This window comes from Canis lupus, chromosome 1, assembly GCF_003254725.2.
Source record: "Canis lupus dingo isolate Sandy chromosome 1, ASM325472v2, whole genome shotgun sequence".
Classification (NCBI taxonomy): domain Eukaryota; kingdom Metazoa; phylum Chordata; class Mammalia; order Carnivora; family Canidae; genus Canis; species Canis lupus.
Window position 1 is genome coordinate 95,104,235 of NC_064243.1, and position 19,931 is coordinate 95,124,165.

The 19,931-nt window shown below is 39.0% G+C and overlaps 1 protein-coding gene and 1 pseudogene across 11 annotated transcripts in view; both read right to left on the bottom strand.

The window, feature by feature from the left end:
* LOC112644837 (serine/threonine-protein kinase MRCK alpha-like) overlaps window positions 1-19,931 on the bottom strand; it is a 66,268-nt gene that overhangs the window by 35,950 nt on the left and 10,387 nt on the right. For 7 of the 11 annotated variants that reach the window (XM_049093022.1, XM_049093046.1, XM_049093040.1 and 4 more), the window contains one exon: window positions 9,775-9,885. The exons of the other annotated variants lie outside the window; for them this stretch is intronic. In XM_049093022.1, coding sequence (XP_048948979.1) covers window positions 9,775-9,885 — 111 coding nt within the window. The remainder of the gene's footprint in view (window positions 1-9,774; window positions 9,886-19,931) is intronic. 11 annotated transcript variants of the gene reach the window in all.
* Window positions 1,469-1,671, bottom strand: LOC112645753 (small nucleolar RNA U3; annotated as a pseudogene).

Here is a 19,931-nt window from a genome sequence, read left to right on the forward strand (position 1 = left end):
AAGAAATTAAAGAAGCCCTAAATACATAGAATGACATATCATGTTCAGGAATTGGAAGATGCCGTAGAGTTAGTATATTAATTTTCATTAAATTAAATTATTTATTTAATGCAATATGAATCAAAATCTCAAAAAAGAGTTTATGTAGATATAAACAAGTAGATTCTAAAATTTATCGGAATCAAAGAAACTAGAATAGCAAAAGCTTTTCAAAAACCTTGTAAAAGTTTCAGTAAAGAAATAGAAGATATAAAGAAGAACCAGCAGAATTTGACAAATAAAGAAAAAATACAGTAATCACTATTAAAAATTCAGTGGCTGGCCCAATAGAAGAATAGAGAGGGCAGAGAACAGAATTCATGAACTTGATAGAACAATATAAATTATTCTATATTAACTTCATAGAGAAAGTAGACAGGAAAAAGTGGGACTATTACAAAAGATCTAACATCAGAGTCCCAGAAGGAGAGTATAAAAAGAATGAGGCTGAGAAAATACTCCCAAGAAATAACGTCTGAAAATTTCCTGAGTTTGGTTAAAGATATAAACAGTAAATTCAAGAAGCTGACTGAATTCCAAGTAGGATAAACTCAAAGAAATACAATGCAAGATACAATGTAGTAAAACTTCTGGAAACTAAAGACAAAAAAATTTAACTGAATTAAAAGATAATAATAATAAAAGCACCAGGGAGAAACAACATATTAAAGTGGAACCCTAACTGCGCATTGCTAAATGAATGAAGCCAATCTGATAAAGCTGCATGATTCCAACTATATGACACAGTGGAAAAAGCAAACCTATAAAGATAGTAGAAAGATTGGTGGTTCCCAGGATTTCAGGTAGAGGGAGGAAGGGAAGAATAAATTGATCACAGGAATTTTTAAGACCGTGAAACTGCACTTAAATGATACTGTAATGATAGATACATGTTATTACCCATTTGTCATTTATCCAGTTGTACATCTGTAAAATGTATAATACAAAATGTGAACATTAACAATAGATTTTAGTTAATAATCATGGTGCATAACTCTAAAAATGTACCACATGAACATAAGTTGTTAATAATGAAGGAAACTGGGAGAGGAGGGGTGGTGAGACAGGTAAGTAAGACTTCGTATTTGCCACTAAGTTTTTCTGTGAATGTAAAACTACCCCCAAAATAAAGTCCATTAATTTTTTTAAGATTTTATTTTTAAGTAAATCTCTACACCCAACATGGTATCAAACCTACAACCCTGAGATCAAGAGTTGCATGCTCTACTGACAAAGCCAACCAGGAGCACCTAAAGCCCATTAATTTTTTAAGTGATTTTTAAATCAAGACAGTCTCAAAGACTGTCTAAGAGAACTTGTCTGCAATCTACCTAAGATAGCTACAATAAGTTCTACACAGAAAGGAAATGAAGGACTCGAAATGAGGGAAAAACATGGAAAGAGTGAAAACATGGGTAGATTTTTTTTAACCACTCAAAGGGTGTCCCTTCTCTCCTACTCCCCCAAAGGAGGAGAATGATCATCAATGCAAAGGGCAGCTGGAGAAACATCCAGAGTCAGCTTCACTCTCAGGAAGGGACACTGCATCTCTTGTGGTTTCGGTTACTCTACACTTTCAGAGAAACTTCACTAGTAACAGACTATAGAAATGATTCCTGAAAGTATAGTCTTGATAGATTTTCTAAATTGTGTTAGATGGTTGAAACAAACATTATAACACTGTCTAATATCCCTCAGTGCATATAGAGAAATATGTAATACAATTACATTACAAATGAGGAAGAGTAAAATGATGTAAAGGGAGGTGAAGTTGCCACACTTCATTTGATCAAATAACATGTTGTCACAGTATAGTAGCAAATTTTGTATACATAATGAAATCTCTTAGATGAAATGAATCAATTTCTCCAAAAGTACAAATTACCACACTCACTCAATATGAGATAAATAATTTGAATAGCCTGATAACTATTAAAGAAATCGAATTTGTAATTTTAAAACTCTCATAAAGAAACCTCCAGAATAGCTTTATTGGAAAATTATAGCAAATGTTTAAAAAAGAATCATCAATAATTCTCTATATTTTTTTACAGAAAATAAAAGAGAATACTTCCCAACAGATTTTATGAAGCCAGTATCACTTTGATGGCAAAATCAGACAAGCACAGCACACACACACACACACACTACTGACCAACATTCTGGATTAATGTGGATACAAAAGTCTCAACAGTGTATTAGCAAATAGAATTCAGCAATATATATGAAGCATATACATTATAAGTGTTGTGTTTATTTCAGAGAAGGAAAGGTGATCCAATATTTGAAAATCAATCAATGTATCATATTAACAGGCTAAAGAACAAAGAATTCATCATATAATACATTCATGCAGAAAAAAAAGCATTTTGAAAAACTTAACATTCATTTGTGATTAAAAAAAAAAAAAACTCTCAGCCAACTAGGAAGATGAATTTCCCCAACTTGATAAAAAGGATCTACAAAAATCCTACAGCCAACATCATAATTAATGGTGAAAGACTGAACTGTTTTCCCTTAATGTGAGTACAAGAGCTGTCCATTATTATCAGATAGCAGTGGAAGTTCTAGCCAGGGCAGTAGGGCAAGGAAAGGAAGTAAAAGCCATACAGATTAGGAAGGAAGAAACAAAATTATACTTATTCTCAGATGACATGATTTTAGAAAATTCCAAGGAATCTACATACACACTCACAAACAAAAACCTTCTAGAAATTAATGAGCTTTAGCAAGTTCTCAAGTTTCAAGATCAACATACAAAAATCATTTCACTGGGATGTCTGGGTGGCTCAGTGGTTGAGCATCTGCCTTCGGCTCAGGTCATGATCCTAGAGTTCCAAGATCGAGTTCCACATTGGGCTCCCAAGAGGGAGCCTGCTTCTCCCTCTGCCTATGTCTCTGCCTCTCTCTGTGTGTCTCTCATGAATAAATAAAATCTTTTTAAAAAATCAATTGCACTTCAACAAACTAGCAACAAATACATGGAAATTGAAGTTTAAAGTATAGTACCATCTACTATTGCTAAAAAAAAAAAAGACTTAGATATAAATTTCACAAAACACATATAAGACTTGTATGCTCAAAACCATAAAATGCTGATAAGAGAAGTCAAAGAGTATCTGTAAAAGCGGAGAGGCATCCTGAGTTCATGAATTGGAAGATTCAGTATAGTAAAGATGCCAGTTTTCTCTAGATTAAGTAAAGGCTTACCGCCGCTTCTCTCAGAATAATAGGACTACAAGGCTTTGTTATGGATACAAACAATATTATTCTAAAATTTGTATGGGAAGAGGATATATGGGTATTTATTCACAGATGACATGATCTTACATGAAGAAAACCCTAATGATTCTCCAAAAATCAGTTAAATGAATATAGCAAAGTTGCAGGATACAAAATCGATACATAAGAATCAGCCATATTTCTATATACTAAGAATGAACAATAGGAAAAGGAAATTAAGAAAACAGCTCCATTTGTCATAGCATGGAAAGGGGGAAAAAATGCTTAGGAATAAACTTAATTGTGGAGGCAAATGACTTGTACGCTGTAAACTACAAAACATTGGTGAAGGACATCCAAAGGACACCAATAAATGGAAAAACATCCTATGTTCATGTATTAGAAGAATTGATATTTTTAAGATGTCCATATTACCCAAAACAATCCACAGATGCAGTGCAATTCCTATCAAAATCTCAGACATTTTTGCAGAAATAGGAACATCTATTCCAAAATGCATTAAAGACTCTCAAGGGATCCAAATAGCCCAAACAGTATTGGAAAAAAGAACATGGTTGGGGGTTTCACACTTAGAAAGCTAAGTGTGGTACTGCCATCCAGATAGTCATATACACCATATAATGCCCAGAAATTAACCATATATATATATATATATATATATATATATAACCAAGTGATTTTCAACAATGGTGCCAAGACCATTCAGTAGGAAAAGGATGGTACAGATGGGCTTGGGAAAACTGAACTACAAAAGAATGAAACAAGACCACTTTCTTACACCATCCACAAAAATAAACTAAGATGGATTGAAGACCTAAATGTGAGACCTGAAACCATACAAATACTAAAAAAATAAAGGCAGCAATCTCTTTGACATCACCCTTTACAACATATTCATGGACATATCTCCTCAGGGAAGGGAAACAAAAGCAAACATCAACTATTGCGACTACACCAAAATTTAAAAAAAGAAAAATTTGCACAACAGAGAAAACCAACAAAATGAAAAGGCAACCTACTGAATGGGAGACAATATTTGTAAATGCTATATCTAATAAGGGTTGATATTCAAAATGTATAAAGAACTCATGCAGCTCAACACCAAATATATATAATATATAATCTTATTTTTAAATGGGCAGAGGACCTAAATAGACATTTTTCCAAAGAAGGCACAGATGGCCAACAGACATGAAAAGATGCTCAACCTCACTCATCATCAGGGAAATGCAAGTCAAAACCACAATAAGATAGCACCTCACACCTATCAGAATGGCTGTTATCAAAAAGACAAGAAGTAAGTGTGGACAAGGATATTGAGAGAAGGGAACCCTGATCCACTGTTGGTGGGAATGCAAACTGGTACAGCCACTGTGGAAAACAGATACTATATGATTTCACTTATATGTGGAATCTAAAAAACAAAACAAATGAACAACAAAAAAAAAAAAAAAAAAAACAGAAATGGACTAATAAATACAGAAAACAAACTGTTGGTTGCCAGAGGGGAGATGAGTGGTGGGATGAGTGAAATGGGTGAAGGGGATCAAGAAGTACAAACCTCCAGTTATAAATAACTCATGGAGATAAAAAGTACAGCACAGGGAGTATAGTTAGTAGTTTTGTAATAACGTGTGGTAACTACATTTATGGTGGTGAGCATTGAGTACTAATAACATTTTATGTCAACTATAGTTCGATAATGAAAGAAGAAAAAGAGCAATGTACATACTTTAATTTAAAAACACTTTATTGAAGGGAAGGAGAAACTAAGTGGGGAAAAATTTGAGAGGAAGACAAACCATGAGAAATCCCTAACTCTGGGAAATAAAGGGTTGCCAAAGAGAAAGCAAGTGGAGGATGGCATAACTGGGTGATGGGCATTAAGGAGGGCACATGATGTGATGAGCACTGGGCGTTATACTATATGTTGGCAATAAAATAAAAAATAAAAAATAAGGAGCAATACAGCTAATCAAAAAATAAATAAAAATACTTTATTGCTAAAAAGCACTGTCATCTGAGCTTTCAGTGAGTCACAGTCACTGATCATAGATCACATGACAATTATAATAATGAAAAATTGAAATATTGCAAGAATTATCAGAATGTGACACAGAGACAAGAAATGAGCAAATGCTATTGTAAATGTAAAATGTATGTAACTGAGAGACTTGCCTGACCCGGGGTTGCCATGATATTATTTTGTAAAATTGCAATATCTGTGAAATGCAGTAGAGCAAAGCAAAATTAAATAGGATTTACCTGTACAAATTATTAGGAAAATAATAGACTAGCCAATGAATGGGATTGGAAAACTATCAAAATGGCAAAAACTGATTTGTATTTCCTACCGAGCAAAGATATAATTTCCTAAATGTGAAAAGCGAAACCTTAAATATTTTTGGAACCTTTGGGATAGAAGGATAGATGGAAATGGATTTCTCAGAAAACACACAAAAAGTGCAAGGAATAAAAGAAAGGACTAATGAATTTTACTGGGTTAAAATTAAAAACTTCAGCTTGACAAAATGAAAGCAATAATTAGATACCACTTTATACCCATCAGAATTGCAAATTTTCAAATGCCTAGAAGCAGTTAGTGTTGACATAGGTTTAAGGAAATGAGAATTTTTATGTGCTGCTAAGTAAGAGTAGAAATAGATGCTGAAAAACTCTCTTCCCCAGGCAGAAGAGTGTGTGCATGCAGGGTGACCTGGAGTGTGGATGCAGAGCCCACATGGGGTGAGAATGGGCAATCTGCAGAGATGGGAGACTGGTCACAGAAGGGAGTTAGAAATGTGGACAGAGACAAAACTAGAATGAACCCTATGATGTTGGATTGGAATTATTTACGTGTGCACAAGTTCAGTTTTCATAGATAGATGGATAGATATAGATGATAGATTGATATATGATTGATATGTAGATATATAGATAAATGAGATTGATGATGATGATAGATAGATGATAGATAGATAGATAGATAGATAGATAGATAGATAGATAGATAGATAGATAAATTTTGGAGCACCTGGATGGTTCAGTCATTTAAGCAACTGACTCTGGATTTCAGCTCTGGTGGTAGTCTTGGGGTAATGAGATCAAACCCCGCCTAGAAGGCTCCACGATCAGCAGGAAGTCTGCTTGTGATTCTCTCTCTTGCTCTCCTTCTGCCCCTCCTCCTGCTTGTACTCACTGCACTCTCTCTGTCTCTCCCTCTTTCTCTCAAATGAATAAATCTTAAAAAAAAAAAAAGATTTCTACATGTAGACTGACGTGCAAACTTTCTCTCGTAAAAGGGTCTGGAATAGGGATGCCTAGGTAGCTCAGCAGTTGAGCATCTGCCTTTGACTCATGGTTTGATCCTAGTCCTGAGATCAACTCCCGCATCAAGCACCATGCAAGGAGCCAGCTTCTCGTTCTGTCTTTATCTCTCCCTCCCTCTCTCTGTCTTTCATGAATATATAAATAAAATCTTAAAAAAAAAAAAGAGCCTGAAATAGTGATACTGCAATAGTGAGGGCACACCTAACACTCAGAGCTAGACTTCTAAATACTGTTCTCCACTGAAAGCCACCATCAGTGTTCCTTGGAAAAATGGCTGAATGCAGGGCTGGGGAATACCAGACAGATGAGCTGATGCATCTTGTTCTGCCAGATAGAGAGACGGTGCTCAACGAGTGATGAAGGCATGTCAGAAGGACAAGGTACCAAAGAAAGGGCTCACACAGACCACATCTGTGACCATTAGAACATCAGAATAAACAGTGACACTCATCAATTAGTAAGCCTCTGAATAAAATTAGAAACCATGGGTCCCTACAGATATAAATAAATTGAAAGTTTGGTGAGCAATAGGGTACTTTCTTCAAAAATACTCTCTACAAAATAGCAATTACAAAGGAAAGGAGAGGTCTGGAAAATTCCACCTGAGGGCAGTGGTCAAAGCAAGCATCCCACATGATGGGATGCATCCCACAGCATCACCTCTGGAATATTCTTGCCAACGATGTGTAACCTGCATGAAGGCACGGGGAACCTTTTTTTTTTTTTTTTTTTTTTTTAATGAGGAGCATCCTACTCTACACTGGCCTGTGGCTTTTGAGTCTCAAGGTCATGAAATAAAACAAAGACTAAGAAGTTGTTGCAGATGGGGAGATACTGAAGAGAGATGACAAGCACCAACAAAGCAGGATTTTGAACTGGGTCCTTTAGCTGTGATGGCACCACATGTACAACTGGTGAAACCTGTATGGGGCCTTAGTGTCAGATGGTAGGACTGCGTCACCATCAGGCACAACGGTTGTACAGTGGGTGTGTATCTATGTAGGAGAATATTCTTTTTTTATTTAAATTCAATTAATTAACATGTAGCATATTATTAGTTTCAGAGGTAGAGTGACTCATCAGTCTTATATAACACCCAGTGCTCATCACATTACGTGCTCTCCTTCATGCCCGTCACCCAGTTACCCTGTCTTCCCACCCTTCTCCCCTCCAGTAACCCTTAGTTTGTTTCCTATGATTAAAAGTCTCTTATGGTATGTGTAGGAGAATATTCTTAATTGTAAGAAACACACTGAAGTATTCGAGGTGATAAAAAATCAGAAGGCAGCCTCTGGTAGTCTAGGAAAAATAAATTAATACTGTATCCTCAAAGTTTCCATAAAATCTGTAAACATTTCCCCAAAATTAAAGCACTCTGCAGCCAAAATTTTACATTGAAAACATGCATATATGTGAAAATAACAAACTCTCCCATATGTATATAGACCCCCAGTGGATGCCTAAAACCACAGATAGTACCAAACCCTATATATATATATATACTATATATTTTCCTATTCATACATACCTATGAAAAAGTTTACTTTATAAATTAGGAACAGTGAGAGATTACCAACAATAAGTAACGAAAACTTGAACAATTTTAACAATATACTGTAATAAAAATTATGTGAATGTGGTCTCTCTCTCTCTCTCTCTCTCATTCTCCCCCAAAGCATCTTTTTGTCCTGTCCTAACCCTTCTTGTGATGATGTAGCTGATAAAATGCCTACATGATGAGATGAAGTGAGGTGAAGGATGCAGGCACTGTGACCTTGTGTCAGGGGACTGCTGACCCTCTGAGCACATGTCAGGAAGAGGATCATCTGTTTCTGGACCCTGGTTGAGGGCAGCTAACTGAAACCATGGATTGGAGTGGGGAGGGGATTACCTGTAGAAGCAGCAGATACCAACAGGCTCATTATAATAGAGAAATTGTACTAGTGAGAAATGGAATCAACCCAAATGTACATAAAGGAGCACTGTTCTGTAGATCTAAGTGCCTTCAATTTCATCTTAATTTCTTTTATCTGATACAAAAGTGGCCCAGTTTTGCAAAATTTGTGAGTAATAAGTATATGGATTTGCAATAGATCATTCCTCTATGATGGAAATACTTCATTGTTAAAATTTTAAAACAGTAAGATAAAATTGTTATCAAAATTTCAGAGAATATAAATAATAGTGGAAGGGAATAGAAGGGAAGGGAGAAGAAATGGGTAGGAAATATCAGAAAGGGAGACAGAACATAAAGACTCCTAACTCTGGGAAAAGAACTAGGGGTGGTGGAAGGGGAGGAGGGCGGGGGGTGGGAGTGAATGGGTGACGGGCACTGAGGGGGGCACTTGACGGGATGAGCACTGGGTGTTACTCTGTATGTTGGCAAATTGAACACCAATAAAAAAAAAATTATTATTTAAAAAAAATTTTCAGAGGCTCTGAGCAGAATTTGCAAATAATGCCCTGCCTGGCCCCAAGCCACATTGAAGCTCTTTCCCAACTAAACTGCATGCTAACCTCACAACTTGTGGCCCAGCCCCCAGGATTCCACAGCAGCAGCAAAGAATCCCTGCTGGGATTAATGGGGGTGAAGGAGATGCAGAGCAGGAGGGGAAAGGCCTTTCTGAACAGGGAGCGTGTGAGCTAAAAGACACCAAATGCTTTGACTTCTGGAGGAAACAGTTTCTTTTGTCTGAGAGACAGTCCCTGACCAACATGAAGGAAGGGCCAATGAAGAGTTAGTTGTTTCATGTACCATTGCATAGAAAATATAACATCTCCAATTTTAATAAGCACAGTCACAAATATATACCTTACTAATTGATACCTTACTAATTATTCATAACCCCAGATTTTATGTTACAATATGATATGTTCCTGCTATATCTGACTCCTTATATTCAGAGTAGACATAATCATTAAGCCTCATTAAGCCTGTTCTTCAAGAGCCTTTGTCATTTTTTTACTGACTTTCGAGAGTAGTGTTCTCATCCGAGTTTCAAGTCTTCCAGTGTTACCAGTTAAACTGAAGACTCTCTAAGGGACTGTGCCAACCAAGTAGCATATGTGATTAGGAAAAAAATGCCACTCTCTTTCTGAATCATCTGCCTTTGTTTTGTTACACATGAAGTGTTTGTGAGCAAAGCTACCCCAAGGAGGCACCTTAACTGGGTCGGCTTCATCTCCACTGTGTGAGGATGGAGACGCGGACCCAGAACTGATGTAAAACTTGATCTTGAGGTTCTGATCAAGTATGTTCTCAACTGGATCTGTCTAGGAAAAAAAAAATCAGATCATTGTATAGAATACATGGTTCTTCAGTCATGAACATTACAATACTTCTCAATAGCTATAATTTTAATATTTTTGTCGCAAGTATTTCAACATATAGGCTGCTGCCCTAACACTGCAGTAGTGAGTAGTCTGCTCCCACCATAGCCCTGCGTACTTCGCCCCACACACACATGCATCTTTCTCTTCCATTTGAAAGTGCTAAGACAGGGCACCTGGGTGGCTCAGTTGGTGAAGAGTCTGTCTTCAGCTCAGGTCCTGGTCCTGGGGTCCTGGGATCAGCCCTACATCAGGCTCCCTGCTCAGCGGGAGTCTGCTTCTCCATCTCCCTCTGCCCCTCCCCCTGCTCATGCTCTAGCTCTCTCTCAAATAAATAAGTAAAATCTGAAAAGAGAAGAGAAAAGAAAAATGCTAGGCTTCAAAAGAAAGGTGGATTCCCTCCAGAGTGGATAACAGAGAAATGAACTTGAAACTGAAGAGACGAATTCTGTCTGTGAGGGTGCCTGATGAAGATATGCCACTTTGGCTTATTGATTATTTTGAATTACAGTTACTGAAGAAACAGTGCAAGAAGGACACACTGACCCTCCTTTGTCTTCCTGTGAAAGCAGGTGATAAATCCCCCCTGTGGAAGGTCCCTCCCTGAACCAGGAGGAGGGAAGACATTCTTATCATCAGAGATGGGATATTTGGGGCCAGGAAGGCTGTCTAAACAAACCTTGTTTGCCCAGCCTGTATCTTCCTAGTTACTTCTTCAGCATCCACCGCCCATAGAGCCAACTCCCTTTATCATGTCAAGCCTCCACATGCGATTTGTTTCTTTGTCTAAAAGGTAAAAGAGTTTCCTGCTCTGGTCACTTCTCTTGCAGAGACTCTCACATACAAGTCAAAATTCAGTTAAAATTTTGTATGTTTTTCTCTTGTTAATCTCTTATGTCAGTTTCATTCTTAGGCCCAACCAGAGATCCAGGAAGAGGAGAGAAGAACTGTTTCTCCCCTATACCACATTAGGCATTAAGTGAGAGTACAAGAAGCTAATCAACCTCGTGACTTATGGTCAAATACAATCCCCTGCTTATTTAACAGCACAGAAACTGGCACTCAGGGTCAGCATCCTTTATGTTAAGAAATTTTTAAAATTTAGTTTGTAAGATCAAATAATACACAATTTAGTGATTTCCAAAGTTATGGCTTAAACAAAATGCAGAAGCAGCTCCAGGATTTCTGTATAGGAGAGGATGGGTCCGAAGGCAAGGAGGACAGCCTTCCTGGGGTTGCATGCACACAGTGTTCTGTATGATACTAGAGAATAAAAACTGTTTTAGGGGCACCTGGGTGGCTCTATTGGTTAAGCATCTGCTTTGGACTCAGACCATGATCCCAGTGTCCTGGGATAGAGCCCCTTGCATGTCTCGGGCTCCCTGCTCAGCCTGCTTCTCTGCTCCGTCCACATGCTCCACTCTCTCTATCTCTCTCAAATAAATAAAATATTTTTAAATGTGTTTTGCTTTTTAATGTTGTTAAATATTAAGAAACAATATACACAAAACGGAGTCACTTATGTTAAGCCTCACCAAGATGGCACACCTAACCTAGTGTAGTTTCAGCCTCTCCCAGCAGTGGAACTGTAAACCAATCAATCTGGAATTTCTTGATCACACTAGTGAGGCAATCTGCCTGAGAAGACTCCCCCGCCCTTCCATCTAAGGGAAGGTGACCTTGCTTGAGACTACCCTTTCTTTTCTTTTGCTAATAATGTCCCTGTTGCACCTGTTTGTGCTGAGGAAAGCCTCTGATTTGTATTACTCTCAGAGCTCCCTTCTGTTTGTTAGATCTTTAAATTTACTCAGTTAAATTTCTGTTTAAGAATACACATTAAATTATGCTGATGGTGGTTGTAGTTGTGATGGTCCCTGTAACTGAGGATTTGGGGGTTTGGGGTAGCTGGGAGACGTTAGAAAGGCTTACGCCGCCCGAGCAGCCCTTAGTCTTGGAGTCTTCACTGATGGAAAAAAAAAAAAAAAACAACAAACCCTAAGGCTTTGTTTGAGCATGTTCTTGGGCCAACAGAACAAACTTTTCAGAGAGTCAGGCCAAATTATTAGAAGCAGAAATAATTGATGGCGTGCAAAGCAAAAATCTCTGCTTTGATAGTTACTTCCTAAGTTTGTGTTCAGTTCAAGGCAGCATCAGATATGTGGCTTAAATCCCCAAATGTCCTGTTGTTGTTGTTTTTTTCTTTTTTCTCAAATTGGAAAGACCGTGTCTTTCACCATTAACTCATGTGACCACTGTTGTGAAACACAATACACTATTCACATGATATTTGATTGGTGCTTCTTTTTTGGGGAGAATTTAAAATCCTGCTTTTTTGGATTTATTCCCATTAATTAGTTCCATTTTCTCCGTGGTGGATGCAAGGCTCTCAACAAAGTAGTTAAGCCCTAAGGCTGAAGGTTGGAACTCAAAACTCAGTAACGCCTGCCTGTCATTTATTGTTAATAGATGCATTCCCTGGTAGAGCGCTTGTGCATGGTGCCCATCCAGCTGTCATCACAGTGCCCAGTGCACACCAGAAACTCAAGTTTCCCACCTCCCTCGCTGGTGTCCCTATACTCAGACCTCTGATCACAGCCGCATTAGTTCACACTCCTCTGCCTCGCCAGCTAGTCCCTTTACATTGGTTCTCTCTCTCTTTTCTTCATTTAGTAAACTTGTTTTGCAGCGTGAGATGTAGCAAATACAGGGGAAAGGGCACAAGTCATATAATGTTAATTATTGTGATGCCCACCACCAGCAAAGTACCACCTACATCCAAAACTGGGACCCTGACGGCACCGGGAAGCCCCTTCTGGGTCCCATTCACAACCTTCCTCCTCCCCAAAAGAAACCATCTTGGGTCAAGCAGTAGCCTCTTTGCATTTGTTTGGAAATTGACCACATTAAGTATGCATCCCTAAACACTACTATGGTGTTAAGTGCCTGCCAGAAACTTCTGATGGTAATTTAAATGCTTGACAGTCAGCTTTTGATTGTGGAGGCATCCATTTCAAAAGACATCCATCTCGAGTAAACATACTGCCAGCTGCATCGCACAGCTACTAGCAAACCAAGCAGATAAGGAATGAGGCTGTCCCCACGGGGTTAGGGTACGGGTTAGGGTTTCTCTTGCAGAAAGCCCTGGGTAACCTAGACACTTGATTACTCCGGTGACCCTGCTTCTTCCTTCCCACGCTTATGCTCTAAATTTGCCAATGAAAAGTGGCCTTGGGCATGCCCAGTATTCTCCAGGACTGTCCGTGATAAATCTCGTTCCTCAGAGCTCTCTGGAGGTTATTGCTGAAATGAGTCCTGCAATCATAATAAGAACCACAAGGGTTAGTCCAGCCACAACACTGGCTGTGGGGAATGTCTGCGGGGCTCTCTACCCGTGATGCAGGTCCACTGAGTGCCCCAGGCAGGTGCAGCACAGAGCATCCCTGCTGACAGGCTGGACGGGACACAGCTAGAGTTTCATTTTGTTCCCTGTCTATTCTCCTGCGTGCCTGGCTTTTTTCACTCAATATAGTGGGTTTTTAAATTTTTTAATTTAATTTAGATTCAATTAATTAACATAGAATGTGTCATTAGTTTCAGAGGTAGAGGTCCATGATTCATCAGTTGCATCCATCACCCAGGGCTCATGACATCACGCGTCCTCCTTAATCCCCGTCACCCAGTTACCCCATTCCTCAACCTTGTGTTGATGAGATTCGCCCGTGGTATTGTGGGTAGCTGTGGCTCATTCATCTGTATTGCTATGCAGTAGTTCATTATATTAGTACACCAGAATTTCTTTATTCACTCCCCTGTTTGATGGACATTTGGGTTTGTTCCTGTCTGAGCTGTCAAGAACATCCTTATATGTATTTTCTGGCATAGGTGTGCAAGATTCCTAGAGTGTATCCCTTGGAATGGAATTACAGTACCTCTGGTCCTCATTGCTCCATGTACTCACCAGTGCTTGCTTTGCTGTGTTTTTCTTTTAAGCACTGCAGTAACTGTGTTGTGCTATCTCAAGAGGTTTAGAACTTTTAATATATTTATTGTCTCTTTGGATTTCCTCTTTTATGAATTCTCTGTTAAGCTTCTTGCCCCTCTCCTGCCAAGCTGACTGATTTTCTCTTACTGATACAGGGTTCTTTGTATATTCTGGATATGAGCCTTTGCTAGTTGTTGTGGTGCAAATATCTTTCTCCACTCTGAGGCTTGTGCTTTCATAGTCTTTGCCCCATTGCTCTGCAGTCCTAGCTTTATAAGTCAAGTATCCACAGATACCTTTTTTCTGGATATTGTTCTGTTCTGTTGGTCTGTGTGTCTATGCATTTGCCAATACCATCCCGTTTTAATTACTGTCAGTCTTTTTTTTTAAGATTATATGTATTTGAGAGAGAGAGAGAGGGAGAGAGAGAATGAGTTGTGGTAAGGGGGAGAGGGAGAAGCAGACTCTCCACCTAGCAGGGAGCCAGATGTGGAACTCCATCCCAGGACCCTGAGATCATGACCTGAGCTGAAGGCAGATGCTTCACCAACTGAGCCACCCAGGTGGCCCTAAATCTTGAGAATATTCCTGTTGGATTACATGTCCTCCCAAATCCTCTGTAGCTCCTCTGCTCTCTGAAACCAAGGAGGATGTAGTTTTGCCCTCTGAGCTTGTGGTGAGAGGATCAGCCTTTATGGTCTCTGTTTGCATGCTTGTTTGTTTATAGATTTTATTTGAGAGAGAGAAAAAGAGCACAAGCAAAAGGGGAGGAGCAGAGGCAGAAGCGGACTCCCCACTGAGTGGGAAACCTGATGCAGGACTCAATGGACCCTGGGATCATGACCTGAGCTGAAGGCAGACACTTCACCGACTGAGCCACCCAGGTGCCCCCAGCCCTTATGGTCTTTGAATTGCCTCAGGGTCATCCTCCCCTTTCCTAAGGAATAGTGCACGCTCACAGCCTCTTAGCTCTGTGGTCCAGCCCTGTAGAATCCAGCCTCATTCCGTCAGCTTTCTTCGTCCCCTCCCCTTCAAACTGGCATTGTCTCTGCTGGTTTAACGCCCTCTCTGCTCCTGGCCTGTGCTGACAGGGCTGGTTATACGTGCGAGTCCCAGCCACGATGTCCTTATCAAATGGTGGTTCAGCCATACCCTTGGTGTTCTCAGAAAAAAGGCTTTCTCTTTTTTTTGCCGTACGGATAGGCTTGAGACTTTTCTAAATGTCTCATTTCTGGTTCCTTTTTTTATTATTAAAAAAAATACTTTATTTCAGTTTGCAAAAGCATAGTCTATTAAATTCAGGGTTAGAAATGGATCAAGAAGAAAAGGCTTTTTTGTCTATTCATCAAAACAGAAGTGAACATGTAGCAACAACACCATCCTACTTTCCATGACAAGTGACCGTAACTAGATTTCTTCGGCCTCCATTCAGCTCTTCTTAATGAATTCCTGTTGCCCTGGATCCTGGGCAGAGAGCAAGCTGCTCTCAGGAGTCGCCTGTTTCTCAGCAGACACCGTGTTGGTTTCCACGAGGCCATGACAGGGTCCTTCCCTGTTGAAGGAAAGCAGTGTCTGTTGTGTATAGCAGAGCTCAGACAAGCCTACAGGGAAAGGGGACACAACCCACAGGCAGCGATAGAGGTTCCAGAGGCTAGAAGTGTGCGAGAAGTGTCAGGCTCCCTCTGGCTTCCACAGGAGCATCCCTCCTTGCCGTCCCAGCTGCTGGGCCCCCCACCCCCCGCAGACTGAGCTCCAACATCTGTGCCCATCTTCCCGGGCTTCTCCCTCCCTTGGCGTCGCTGCCTCTCCACACGGTGTCCTTGCTCCTTACTCCTGGACAATTCCCTCTTCCAACGCATTTCTCGAACTCTTGCGGTAACAAGGCCCCAAGCCAGACCTTCAGTCCTTGGCCTAGAAGTTGTCTCTGCTGAATAATTCAGGGCAAGTCTGACCTTCCCCAAAACACGAGAACACAGTTAAGGTGGGTTCTCATCCTTCACCTTCCAGTAAGCACCAACTCGTTTCCATCTGAAAACTGCCTAGAACAGCCCTTCACAACCATGTCCCATCAGGGCTCTGCTCATGATCATTTATGTATTCTCCGAGAGAACGGAGGCGTTCCCCCCCAGCTCCCCACTTCTCCCTCTGGGCTCTCACCAGAATCACCCAGAACACCTGTCATCTGCCCACAGACCCTCCCTGGCAATCTGGGCTTTTTCTAGCTGTGCCTCAAGCCGCTGCCAGCCTTCCTATCACCCGTTCCAAAGCCACGTCTGCATTTTTAGGAATTTGTGGGAGCAGGACTTTACTTCCGGGTGCCAAAATCCTTCTTAGTCAGCACTCTCCAGAGGAACAGAACCATGAGGAGAAGTACATCTATCTAGATCGATCTATCTATCTCTTGCTGGGTCTTTACCATAACCATGGGAGCCAAATCCTCATAATAAATGTATATATGTACTTACTTATTTGCTTATATATCTTTATATTTTTATATGTGTCATTTTAACTTTATATACATATAAAGATTTATTAGAAGGAGTTAGCTCACATGATTATGGAGTCTGCAAATTCCCAAGGTCTGCAGTCAGCAAGCTGGGGGTCTGAGAGAGCTATCCAAGTGTAAGTCCTAGTCCAAAAGACTCAAGAAAAGCCAATGCTTCTCTTCAAGTCCAAGGAAAGACCAATGCCCAGTGCTTTCGGTCAAACAGAAGGAGATACCTCTTATTCACAAGAGGGTCAGCCCATGTGATCTATTCAGGCCTTCAACTGTTTGGATGAGGCCCACCCACACTGGAGAGGGCAATCTGCTTTACTCAGTCCATTCAAATGTTCATCTCACCCAAAAACATCCTCACAGACATAATGTTTTGACTAAATGTCTGGGCACCCTGTGGCCCAGTCAAGTTGACCCACAAAATTAACCATCACAGGAAGTATTTCTTCCTTTTCTATTCTTTGGAAGATTTTGATAAGATTGGAACTATTTCTTCTTGAATGTTTGATAGAAGCTATCTGGACCTAGAGTTTTATTGTAGGAAGATATTTAACAACAGATTCAACTTCTTTAGGGACACCTGGATGGCTCAGTGGTCGAGCATCAGACTTCGGTTCAGGGCGTGATCCCAGGGTCCTGGTATCAAGTCCCACATTGGGCTCCCCACAGGGAGCCTGCTTCTCCCTCTGCCTGTGTCTCTGCCTCTCTCTCTCTCTCTCTCATGAATAAATAAATAAAATCTTCAAAAACAACTTCTTAAATAATTATAGGAATATTCAAGTTTTTCACATTGTTTTGAGTTGATTTGAATAAGTGACATTTTCTAATGATTTATCCAAATTTTTCTTACATATTGATATGAAATTTTTCATATTTTGAAATGGTCTAAAGTTATTTTGTATTACATTATCTTTATATGCTTCAGATATGAGGTTCTTTTTATCAATTTTTATATGGGCCTTATGTGCCTTTTATTTCTATTTTTATTTCTCAATGAACCATCACATACTTTTGTCACTTTTATCGTTTTTATCGAAGCTGAAACTATTGGCTTTACTGTTCCTTTCTATTTTGTTACTTTTTTCTATATCATGAATTTTTGCTCCTAAGTTGTTTATATGTTTTTGCCTTCCACCTTCTTCAAGTTTAAATTGGTATTTGTCTGTAACTTCTAAAAATGGATTAATTATTCAGGTTTTCTTCTTTTATATTTTATGTACATAAGGTTATGTACATGTTTTAAATACTGCTTTAGCTGCACTCCACTAATAACTGAAGTATAAAATTTTTGTTATTAGTCAGTCCAAACTATTCTCTAATTTCCATTAGAATTTCTCCTTTGATTCATGGCTTACTTAATAATGTATTTCTTAATTTACATATAGGAACTGAACATATATTTTTAAAATATGTACTTCTAACTTAGCTCTTTCAAGGTCAGAGAACATATTTTCCTTGAGTCCAACCCATTGATGTTTGTTGAAACTTAGTTTGCGGTCTGTCTACTCATTTAAAAAAATTTTTTTTCTATGATTTTAAGAAGAAACTGATTTCAGCACTGATTATGTGCCCTGTTCTGTATTTTTCCATTAGGTCAATTTTGTTATCATTTTATTCAAGTATTTCCTGTCGATTATTGAGTAATTTCCTATCATGGAGGATTTGTCTATTTCTCCTTGTACTTCTGTCATTTCCCATCCTATATATGTATTTAAGGTGCACTGTTTGATCCATATATATTTAAAACTAGTATGACTTCTAGGTAAAAGTAGCCTTTCATTATTCTATTAAGTGACTTTCTTTACTGCCAATACTATTTTGTGTGTTGGGTTTTATCTGATATTCATATAGAGATCTCGGCCTCCCTTCAGTTAATGTCTAACCAACATTAAGGCTTTCTATAGTTTAAGTTTAGAGATATCCCCCATGAATAGTAAACAGTATATGTTAGATTTTATTTCATCTATTCGGACAGTATTTTTTTTGTCTCTGGAGTGTTTTTGTTACTTGTAATCAATTTGGTTAGTAGTTACTGAGATTTCCTGCCACCATCTTGGTTTGTGCTCACCATTTGTCCCATCTGCTCACAATTTCTCCCCTTTCTTGTCTTGTTAGATTAGCTGACTCTGTGATTGCTGTTTCTGCCTTTGAACTTCTTCATACTGTGTCTATTCTGTTTGTACTTTCCCTGGGAATTAAAGCATGCCCAGCTAACTCCACAAATCTGAATGTAATCAAATCTTTGTTGTCCTCCTGGGCAACACCCAGGTCTTAGACTATTGTAGATTCGCTTACCTCTCTCCTGAATGAGATGTTTTTGTTTCCAGTTTAAGTCCATCTTGTTTTGTTTTTCAGCCTTCCAGACATTATGTCCACTGTTTCATTCGCTGAGTGTTCATTTACGTTTGTTTATGCGTTTACCACTTGCTTTGTTCTCTATTCTTCTCTTATCTTAGACCTATCCTTCGTGACCCATTTCTTCCTGCTAAAGTGCCTTCTTGAGAATTTCCTTCAGTAAGAGTGTGCTGTTGACAGATTCTCTTCTCTTAGTTCTCACTTGTCTGTAAATGAAAGAAATTCACCCTCATTCTTGAAAGATACTCCTGCTGTGCATGTATTTCTAGGTCGACAGTGATTTCCTTACGGCCCATAAATATCTTTCTTCAAGCTTCTGGTGATACTGAAGAAGTCGCATATCATTCCATCTGCTATCATATTTAGGTAATCTTTTTTTTTTTTTTTACTCTGGACGACTTAAGACATAAATCTGCAGCTTCACTATGTGTCTAGGTGTGAAGCTGTTCTCATTCATCACGACAGTGATTTGCTAAGCTTCTTGGATCTGTGAACTACTCCTGAATCTGAAAAGGTCTCACTGTTATATTTTCAACTATTGTTCTGTTCTCTCCACTCACCTTTCACATCTTGGACCAAATGCTGGTTAGAACTTCTCACCTCACTCCCACTGTTTATCCTCTCCTGTATTTTCTAGAATTTTCTTTCTCCATCCTGTTCTGATTTGTCTTACAATTCAATAATTCTCTCTTCTGCTCTGTGCATTTTTCCTGCCAATTATATCCATAAAATTTTCATTTCCAGAAGATCTGTTTGATTATTTTCTGAGTAAGACATGCCGCATTTTATTGCCTTTTCCCTGCAGTTATTTTAAGGTTTGTCATTGGCCATATTTTACGAGCTATAAGATGCACACTTTTTTTTTTTTTTGCATTTTAACATCTCTGAAATAGATATATGTATGGAAACCAATGTTGTTTTATAATTACTATCATCCAAAAAGCAGCCATAGAATTCGTTAATATGTGCACAAAATGAAACTTAGAGATTGGTATAAAAGGGGAAAAAAGCATTTGTCAGATAGATAACTATAAAGCAGGTATGAAACAGGAGTTGCAATTGGAGTCACCATGTGATTAAGTTTCAATAAACTATCACATTCTTCAAGATCTATGTACTTCTGCACAGAACAAACAGATGATGGAGGAGGATTGA